Source organism: Osmerus eperlanus, chromosome 9 (genome assembly GCF_963692335.1).
Source record: "Osmerus eperlanus chromosome 9, fOsmEpe2.1, whole genome shotgun sequence".
NCBI classification, from domain to species: Eukaryota; Metazoa; Chordata; class Actinopteri; order Osmeriformes; family Osmeridae; genus Osmerus; species Osmerus eperlanus.
Genome location: NC_085026.1, coordinates 7,851,808 through 7,861,924, shown reverse-complemented (window position 1 = coordinate 7,861,924; position 10,117 = coordinate 7,851,808). Strand labels below are relative to the sequence as shown.

At 50.3% G+C, this 10,117-nt stretch overlaps 2 protein-coding genes across 4 annotated transcripts; one reads left to right on the top strand and one right to left on the bottom strand.

The window, feature by feature from the left end:
- The first annotated feature begins 973 nt into the window (after positions 1-973).
- On the top strand, positions 974-6,164 carry acvr1l (activin A receptor, type 1 like). Of its 2 annotated transcripts, none has more exons than XM_062468926.1 (11): positions 974-1,133; positions 1,512-1,588; positions 1,801-1,886; positions 2,227-2,481; positions 2,669-2,880; positions 3,088-3,187; positions 3,413-3,559; positions 3,774-4,049; positions 4,287-4,484; positions 4,770-4,900; positions 5,164-6,164. In XM_062468926.1, the coding sequence occupies exons 3-11, from the start codon at positions 1,814-1,816 to the stop codon at positions 5,293-5,295; spliced, it is 1,524 nt and encodes a 507-aa protein (XP_062324910.1). In that variant the 5' UTR covers positions 974-1,133; positions 1,512-1,588; positions 1,801-1,813; the 3' UTR covers positions 5,296-6,164. The 2 variants fall into 2 exon arrangements, with proteins under 2 accessions (XP_062324910.1, XP_062324909.1); XM_062468925.1 differs by having other exon boundaries at positions 1,765-1,886.
- On the bottom strand, positions 5,884-10,081 carry d2hgdh (D-2-hydroxyglutarate dehydrogenase). 2 transcript variants are annotated; one of them, XM_062468923.1, is made up of 10 exons: positions 9,932-10,081; positions 9,177-9,521; positions 8,970-9,027; positions 8,700-8,839; positions 7,790-7,983; positions 7,509-7,677; positions 7,208-7,351; positions 6,990-7,132; positions 6,704-6,869; positions 5,884-6,624 (listed from the first exon to the last, which is right to left on the bottom strand). In XM_062468923.1, exons 2-10 carry the CDS (start codon positions 9,517-9,519, stop codon positions 6,362-6,364), a joined length of 1,620 nt encoding a protein of 539 aa, XP_062324907.1. In that variant the 5' UTR covers positions 9,520-9,521; positions 9,932-10,081; the 3' UTR covers positions 5,884-6,361. The 2 variants fall into 2 exon arrangements, with proteins under 2 accessions (XP_062324907.1, XP_062324908.1); XM_062468924.1 differs by having other exon boundaries at positions 9,177-9,437; positions 9,932-10,065.
- Positions 10,082-10,117: the final 36 nt, after the last annotated feature.

The following is a 10,117-nucleotide window of genomic DNA, read 5'->3' as shown; positions in this document are numbered from 1 at the left end:
CAGATAGAGAGAGAGAGAGAGAGAGAGAGAGAGAGAGAGAGAGAGAGAGAGAGAGAGAGAGAGAGAGAGAGAGAGAGAGAGAGAGAGAGAGCCATAACAGTAGAGAGACACACGTGGGTTCAGAGCACTCTGGGTTCACCTGGCAAACAGAGTGGCATGGTCTTTAATTAAAAAGCCCAGAACAATATGTCTCTGTGTCGGAGTTGTGTTCGGTGTGAATGGATACCCACAGACTCCTGTCCGGGCCTGGCTCAGATTAAAGCTTGCAGGCAGGCAGGACAAACAGCCCTGTCTTTTGTTCACCTGCATGGTACCTAGTCAAGGAAATCATATCATGTAACCACTTTAGCTCTCTCACCTACACACACGCATGCATGGATGTGTGCACAAACACACACAGACAGCCATGCATGCACATTACTCTGTACTCTACACTTTCTCTCTGTCACACACACACATACACACAGGCCTACCATCTATCATGGTACTATCTACCGTCTATTCAGAAGAGTGGCTTTAACTTAATATAAACAACCAATTTGGGTCCAGCTATGTTTAAAATCTTTTTATTGTGACAGAACAGTAGGGTTGTTGATGACACTGCCAGATTTGTCCCTCTTGGTGAGGAGGTTAATTGGACCTTTCAACATACCTCTGTCTCTGACCCCTCAGCTAAGGTCACCAAGCAGACATTGGAGAAGAAGCTCTGTGAATCATATTACTATGATCACAAAGGAATATGAGAAACTGGCACAGTATATCTCATAACCTCATATCATTTAAGAATATATCTAAGCAATGGATTGTCTGCTGACTTCTGTGTTGGTCCCCAAATAATTTGATGAAAATGCATAACAATTTGACGCTCAACGAACACCTGCACACAGCGGAAAGTTGTTGGAGGACTTGCGGTGCCCCACAATGCATTCTTGGATCGACAACGCTCTAGTGACGTCATGTTGTTGCTGCCCGCTGCTCTTCCCCCGTAGCACCACGAAGAAGTGATTGTGGGCGGATTGTGGTCCTCTTGGCTCTCATCTACAAAGCAACCAAACCTTCTAATTCTAAAATTAATACATTCTAACACGTTTGTATCATATCATGTGTTAGATATTCATATTCGTATTATCCAGGTAAGAAGCTGTCAGACATTCAGTATTTGTGGACGATTTCTGATTGCTATTTATCATGCACAGTAGCTAGCTAGCTAGAACTAGCTTGCCAAGACTCAACAGAACAGACATGTCCGACCCTGGCGCCTGGGAGGCGGCAGTAAATAGGCAATAAAACCGCTTACTGGCCTGCTTGCTTGCTAGCTAGCCAGAAAGTTATCAACAGACACAGCAAATTGCGCAATGCAACCCTTTTATTTTACATTTGGCATCTACAGCAGTTTTTAGTCATCGTGTTTATGCATATCGTACTACTGTACTACGATCGCATGATATTGTATTTTCCGAGGTAACGTTAGCTAGTAAGTTACATTAGTATTCCCTTGGTTGTGCTTTCAGGGTGTTCAGAGAAATCCGACGGGCGATGTTTGAGTCTACTGGCAAAGCATAGTACCAACCCATCCTCATCACTACAAGTAAGACACGCGCATTGTTTTACTGTTACATTGGTTTGCTTTTGCTCATCTCGACGAGCCCAGTTTTAATGTACTCTCCAAAACACCGACTGACTGCACTTATTTGCGATGATAGAACTGGTGTCCCTGGTGCATGAGGGGAAATGTGATTATACCGTGACATCCTCTGTCTGCAGTGCTGACACCCCTCGCCCCACCTCTCCTCTCAACAGTGCAGTGAACCAAATGGGTCATTGCGCTTGCGCCGTCCATGTCCTGCTTCTCCTGCTGCTACAGATCCAGCAGATATATGCTGATGGTATGGCTCTGTGTCTGTCTTTCATCTCTGTCTTTCATCTCTGTGTGGGTCTGACTGTCTGTGTGGGTCTGACTGTCTGTTGGTCTGACTGTCTGTGTTTTTCTGTCTGTCTGTTGGTCTGACTGTCTGTGTTTGTCTCACTGTCTGTCTGTCTGTCTGTCTGTCTGTCGGTCTGTCGGTCTGACTGTGTTTGTCTCACTGTCTTTGTGTCTGTTTCTGTGTTTTTGGTCTATGTCTGGCTGTGTTTGTGTCTGACTGTGTTATTAGGTCGGGCTGTTTTGGGTTTCTACCCTCCCTCTCATCCCCCCCCCCCCCCCCCCATCCTCCCTGTCACCCCTAGATGGGCAGCTGGACTGTGTGTGTGAGGGCCGGAGCTGTCTCCAGACCCCCCGGTGCCGGGGATCCCAGTGCTACTCGTCCGTGACGGTGAGCAGCGACGGGGCCGTGTTCAGCCGCGGCTGCCTGCAGGGCCTGGAGCAGAGCCGCCTCATCTGCTCCACGGCGCCCTCTCTCCGGCACGCCATGCACTGCTGCTCCCAGCACATGTGCAACGGCAACGCCACCGCCGACTCTCTGCTGCCCCTGCTGCTGTCCGGTAAGAACTGCTGTTCTCGGTGTGTGTGTGTGTGGGGGGGGTTCTGGTGTATTTGTAACACAGAAAACATCCATGTCATTTTGTTACATTTTCTCCTTCCCCTCTGTCTTTCTCCCCCCACCCTCTCTCTCCCCGACCTTCTTCCTTACCTCCCTCCTCTTTTTGTCTCCTCCCTCCCCCCCCCCAGCCCCTGAGGGCGAGCCAGAGCGGTACCGTATGGAGACCCTGGCGCTGTTTGTGCTGGGCCCAGTGGTGATCCTGGCCCTGCTGTCCGTGCTGTCTGTGCTGGCCTGCAGGAGGCTGCACCACGGACGCCTCCAGAGGCTGCAGGAGTTTGACCCCGAGCAGAGCGCCATCGACGGCCTCATCACCTCCAACGTGGGGGACAGCACCCTGGCGGTACAGAGAGAGATAGATGGGATTGATACTGAAAGGGAGAGAGAGAGAGCATGTGGGGAGATGGATGATGGAGGGGTTCCCACTTTTGCTTGTTGTCATAAGGTTTTATTCAAAAGCTTAGCTTGATGGTCACATTCTGCTGAGCCTTGTAAGCCTGGCCCTGGGCCTGCAGCGGTCTGGAGTGATGACCTGTCTGTATCTGTCCAGGACCTGTTTGACCACTCCTGTACGTCAGGCAGTGGGTCCGGCCTGCCCTTCCTGGTCCAGAGAACCGTGGCCAGACAGATCAGCCTTGTGGAGTGTGTGGGTATGTAGCAACACCACATCTTGAAACCTGACCGCTGACGCCTCAGAGTGGCATCGGCAAGGGCTCATGGTTAGCTAACACTTTCAACAGAGTCTGTTAGCATCAGCTGGATAGTCGATTTCACCAGCAGCTTTAATTGCAAACAGGAAATAAACTATGTAAACAGGAAGTAAACCCTCAAAGATGTGTAGCGGGTAACTATGCCCGTTCCTGTCCCCTCCCCAGGTAAGGGGCGGTACGGAGAGGTGTGGCGCGGGCAGTGGCAGGGAGAGAACGTGGCCGTGAAGATCTTCTCCTCCAGAGACGAGAGGTCGTGGTTCAGAGAGACCGAGATCTATAACACCGTCCTCCTCCGACACGAAAACATACTGGGTGAGAAACATACTTCCCTGTTCTTCCTCTGTCCATCTAGAACATGGCTACCAGACAGAGCTGGTGGAGGCAACCCTGGCCTATGACTCACCGGTAATAACTGGAGGAAGCAGTATGTTGGAGAATTGAGTCTGTCGGTCTGTCCGTAGAGTAGATGTCCCTCCTTATTTTCTGTCTTCTTCCCCTGTCACCTCCCTCCCTCGCTCCTCCTCAGGCTTCATGGCGTCCGACATGACGTCCCGCAACTCCAGCACCCAGCTGTGGCTCATCACCCACTACCACGACAACGGCTCGCTCTACGACTACCTGCAGCGCGTCGCCGTGGAGACGGCGGAGGGCCTGGCCATGGCGGCGTCGGTGGCGTGCGGCCTGGTGCACCTGCACACAGAGATCTTCGGCACGGAGGGCAAGCCGGCCATCGCCCACCGCGACCTGAAGAGCAAGAACGTCCTGGTCACCAAGGAGCTGCGCTGCTGCATCGCTGACCTGGGTCAGTCGTCCTATCGACCACACGGGCTCCCCCTGGTGCCCCCGGGGGGTCCATCCGTCTGTCCGTTTAATTGTGTTGTGCACTCGGCCCATCCGCCCATCCTTTTATGCATCCAAGCCTATATTTATCCACCCATCCCTTCTTTTCCCTAGCCACCTGTACCTCCGCACATCCTGTCTATTTCTCCTCTGTATACTTACAATTGAGTTGACTCTTGACTCCTCTCCCCCTCTCCAGGCCTGGCAGTAACCCACTCCCAGTCAGACAACCTGCTGGATGTGGGCAACAACCCCAAGGTGGGCACCAAGCGCTACATGGCTCCGGAGGTGCTGGACGAGTCCATCCAGACGGACTGCTTCGACGCCTACAAGAGGGTGGACATCTGGGCCTTTGGGCTGGTGCTGTGGGAGATCGCCAGGCGCACGTATAGCAATGGTGAGGGTCGGTTCAATTCACTTCAAAGGAATCCCAGGGGGAAATCCCGGTGGTCTGAGGCAGAGCCGTTTCAAGCACTTGGTTTCAGCTCCGCTCCCATCTACGGTGAACGTCCAGGACTTGGGAGGGCAAAGAGAGAGGGACTTGATAGGCTTTTACTGTGAAGCACTTCTAGTACTTGTTTGAAATGTGCTCTGTCAATCTATGCGACTGACGGGATTGATGAGCCGCAGTTTCCTTCCTTATTGGCAAACGGGTTGACCTCTGACCTCTGTCTTCACCCAGGCATCGTGGAGGAGTACAAGCCTCCGTTCTACGACCAGGTGCCGAGCGACCCCAGCTTTGAGGACATGAGGAAGGTGGTGTGTGTGGAGCAGCAGAGGCCCTTCATCCCCAACCGCTGGTTCTCAGACCCGGTACGTATCGGAGTGATGCCCTTTGCCCCCTGCACTGGGGCCCGAGTTGTCCCTGTGCCACCTGGGATCGGGGGGCCCGTGTCTCGGCCCTTGTCGAAGGGTCTCTCTCACAGCGGCCGTCACGTTAATGAACCTGCAGGATTTCTCATCAAACACTCTTTCTGTTCCGTCTCCCTCTCTTTCCCTCCTCCTCTCTCCTGCTTCCTTCTCTTTTTCCCCCCTGCCTCCTTCTCTCCCCACTCCTCTCTCCCCCTCCCCCCTAGACGCTGTCAGCGCTGGTGAAGCTGATGAAGGAGTGCTGGTACCAAAACCCGTCGGCGCGCCTCACGGCCCTGCGCATCAAGAAGACCCTGGACAAGATCCACAGCTCCCTGGAGAAGGGCAAGGAGTCTTGAAGAGCGAGTAGGAGGGGGGGAAATCCCCCCCCTTTTTTTCTTTTCTTCTACTCCCCCCCCCCCCTTCCCCTGCCACTTCCCCACCACCAGGACCTGACCGCTGCTCCTGCTGCTGCTACTACTGGACAGGAACCTGTTGATGTCGTCATGGTCACCGCGCTGGACTGTAACTGTGTTACATGTAGACTGTTTTGAAATCCGTGGCATTCTGTACCGTACTCTGCTTCAGTGCCCTCAAAAGGACTGCTCTGGTTTAACACACAGTCTGTCACATACCCACATAAATTGTTTGTTGGTCTCAGTAGCCAATCAGTTACGTTTGTAGTTCCTGTGTTCGACTAAACAGACAATCAAGATGTGTTCCACTGGCGCCTTGTTAAGACAAACTTGCCATTCTAACACACACACACACACACCAAGAGGAAAAGAGCCAATAGAATCAAATGAACTTATAGCAAATATTTATAATATATAAACAATTATTATACTAAGGATGTGTGTGGCTGGGGTACAATGCTATAGGCTGGTGTGATTGTAGGGATATGTACATTTTCTTTACCTGTAAGACTAGTAGGACATGTATGTTGATATAGAGAAAAGAAAGTTACTTCCACAACTTTGTGTGCTTAATGCAGAAATACTTTCAGTAAAATAGGAACACTAAAGATTTATAATACTTTAACAGGTGGCTTTAAAAGAAGAGGGAGAGACACGTATGCATTAGGAAAGTATTTTATTATTTTATTCATGAATTTCAGAACCTAATTCAAGGGATCCAATTGTTTGTTTGCCGAGTGGGCTGATCGTTTTTGAAATATTGTTGCTTTTCTTTTTTTTGTACATGTAATAAAACACTTACTGCACTGTCACCGAAAGTATCCTGTGTTGTCAATTCTCACGTTTCTATACTTTGAATGTACATTACAAAACCACAGATATAAAATCGTGCTATATTTACAAGCGATCCATGTTATGAATCTAACGTTGTTGGCTACACACACACACACACACACAACTGCAGCCCTCCTGTGCAGAAGTAAGATTTCCCCGGTGGCAGCAGCTGGGGTCAGCGGAGGTCATCAGGCAGGACTTTGTAAGGGTTGAGAATGCCCTTGGGGTCCAGCATGGTCTTGATACTGCCCATGAGCTCCACAGCCTGGCTGCTCTTACTGTAGTAGATGTAGTTCCTCTTCTTCAGCCCCAGACCGTGCTCGGCACTGATGCTGCCATGGAAACCGGCAGTCCACTCGTAGACAAAGGGCTCGATGGCGGCGAGGAGGGCGGGATCTTTGGAAGGGGAGGTGATGTTCAGGTGGAGGTTCCCATCACCTGACAAGACACAAGGAGTAATCAACGACGCAGCGACACGAGCAGACCGTCTCTGGTGTTTGTGGCCGGCTCCTCTCACCCACGTGTCCGTAGCCCACCACGCTCTTGGCCTTGCCCGCCAGCCGCCGCCTCGTGTCCTCCACGAGCTGGTAGATGCGCTCCACGGGGAGGGAGATGTCGTATTTATACGTGAAGCCGTCGTGAGTCAGCGCCTCAGTGATCCTCTCACGCATCGACCACAGAGCCTTGGGGGGGGGGGGGGGGGGGGGAGGCAGACGATGCCGACATGAATCCTGGTTTTGTTTTTCATTTCATAGTATTATTTAAACAATTGATAGTAGTGTTTTTTATAGGTTGTCAATCACCTTGATTTTAGCATCCTCGGTTGCCACCGTGCCATCGCTGACCAGTGATGATGTCATCGCCTCTTCCAGGAAGTTATGTAGCTTCTCTTCATCGTGGGTGGGGTTAGACCCTGCAGTTTCTATGACGATGTAGAACGGGCAATCTACAAGACACAAATACCTGATCTGATACCCAACGTCAGGCGTTTGTGTGTGTGTGTGTGAGAGTGTGTGTGTACCTGTGATGGGGTTGGGTAGTTTCAGGTGAGTGTTCAGCAGCCTCATGCAATCTCTATCCAGGAACTCGTAGGCAGACAGTATTTCACCCAGCATGCCTCTGCACAGCTGGAAGGTTTTCAGCAGCTGTTCAAAGCTCTCGCAGCCTGATGGACAAAAAATTGGCATGTTACAATCAGTAACAAACATGTCATACGGTTCCAATCAGCCAGCATGCACACATCCTCCATAGAAATAAACAGTGTGTCTATTACTTTGACCTTTCTGGTTGAGTGATGCTGTGAGGTCAGAGGTGAGACTTGCCGAGAAAGGCCACGTTAACAGCTTTGGGTTTCCGTGGACACAGGATCGACACGGCGGTGATGACCCCCAGCGTGCCCTCTGAGCCGATGAACAGCTGCTTCAGGTCATACCCCGTGTTGTCCTTCCTCAGAGTGGCCAAGCAGTCCAGCACTCGTCCGTCTGCCAGCACCTATGTGCACACAGTTTATTTTCCTGACCTCCTCTCTTACACAACCCCCCCCCCCCCCCCGCTCTTCTCCTCATTCCCCTCTCCCCCACGCCTCCTCCCGTCCTCCACTCACCACCTCCAGACCCAGGACCGTCCCCCTCAGGGAGCCGTAGCGGAGCAGACGAAGCCCCCCAGCATTGGTGGCAACGTTGCCCCCGATGTGGCAGCTGCCCTTGGCGCCCAGGTCCAGAGGCATGATGTGGTCCCTCTCCTCGAGGTATTGAGACAGGCTCTCCAGGACACAGCCAGCCTGGCACGTCAGAATACCTGACAGACACAGAGAGGTCGGGCTCAACCGAGTTGGATGTGTTGTGGCGAAAATGACTTTATGTACTATAGGCTAATTTGTAGGGATCCCCATGAGTAGGGAAGAAGGCCGAGGTCTGGGTTTCATTATCTGACAGTCTGTTGGTTGTCCTCAAACAGACCCAGCGAGTGGAGCCACAAGTAAGAAGCAACGCATTCCTATGGTACAGAGCGGAGGGGAAAAGGAGGGGTATTGCCAGAGTTTAGAAGGAGAAACCTCAGAACAGAAGCCGGGGAAAGGAGCTGGTTCTCCTTTTTTTTGTATCTGTGACCTCCAGTGGAGGAGAAAAGGGAACAGAGGGAGCAGGTCGAGCTGCCATCAGAGAGAGATAAGGAGCTCGTACACATGACAAATCATGTAAAGGGGAATGAACCGTGGAAAGATTGTGGGATAATATTGGGAAATAGTTGTATGGAGGGAGGGGGAATGTCCTCATGTTGACACATACATATGCTCAGTCTTAGAAGTCTCTAGATTCTTTCGTATTCCTGTAACTACTGCTACTTTGTTGAATAAATCATCAAGCTACCATGACCAAAAACCCTTCTGACGAACGAAAATATCCCACAAAACAATATTTCTCAAGGAAGTCATCATACTTTGTCATGTCTTAGTGTACATGGGTTACCTGGAACTGGTTCATGTACGGAACATTGATCTGATCAGGGTAACTTACCAGAGACGGCATCAAAGTCCCGTACGCTGTTCATGAGCGCTGTGGAGAGAATGATCTCATCGTAGACAGGAACGCTGCCCCCCACCAGGCCCGTGTTTCCCCCTTGGGTGTTCACTGCCAGGTTACGGTTAGTGCAGTGCCTATTGAGTGAAGATGGGGGTAGGGGGGTAATTACCCCCTGCACATTACTGTTGACTGATCTGCCATGTGTGTGCATGTGTACAAGTGTGTGTGCGTGTATGTATGTGTACATTTGTGTGTGTCTTTTACTTGAGGATTTGGGACACTTCTTCTGTTGTTTGAGGTCTCAACAGCAACTCACTGTGACCTGCAGGGAATGATAGGTTGGATTTAGTCCATCAATAAAATTGTTACGTTGACATTAAAATTAAGTAGAACTGTAATTGTGTACTACTTGTATTAACAAATCTTTCAAGGGGTCCAATTGACACCTGAACTTGAGTTTCTTCCATTTACCTCTCACTGACTTCAGCCAGTCCATATTGCTGGCAACCAGGAGGTCTGGGTCGGTGATGGTCCTGCCTTGTAGCATCTCTCTGAAGAAGGCCACATCCTCTGGCGTTACCCTGGAGAAAGGTAGCCTCTCCGGGGCTGCAGTGGGGGAAGGCTGGGCTCTGTCTGCCCCTGCATGGTGATCCCGGGCCCAGACACTGCACTGTAAGTGTTTTGGTCTGAGGATTGGGCCGCTGAGGCCTGGGACTAAAGTTCTGCCAGTGACTGCAGAATACAGAGTGCTGTGAGGACTCAGACACCTCAAAAGAGTCCTTAGAGCCACCTGACTGTGAAAGACTCCTGCCATTACTAGAGGTGAAAAAAGGGTAAGAGTGACAAGTTGTTTCTAATCTGTTTATCCAACACGATACATATAGACAGGGATACATATCACATAACTGAATTTATCAGGATAATTTATCAGGATTAAAACATTTGAATACGGTTTTGGTAAACTGCACTCATTCATCAGATGTCACTCTATAGATGACAGATTGCTCAAACTAAACTCAGTCGTAATTAAACATTAGGGATTTTCAGTTTGTTAGACCTGGCTTCTTCTAACGTGACGACATTTAGCTGGCAAATTCGCATGACATGCTTACCTAATCAAGCTAGCAAGGTATATCTGGCCCTATATATTTATATTTGCTTGGATCACACATTGTAACTGCATGCAAATAAAACTGAAAGTTAGCGAGGTTAGCTACAGTACCTACCTAGCAAGCCACGTCGTAAGGTCTGAGTCTCTTTATTCAGTTCATAATGCAAGGAGGAATCTTCTACAAAGTTCAAGGGTACTAGTCGTGTCTTTTCACTTCCAGATTATTATGGTCAATTGTTTACATCTGGACCACTGCAAAGGCTTATGGGAGGTCAGAAATTCTGAGGCTGTCCAATCAGAT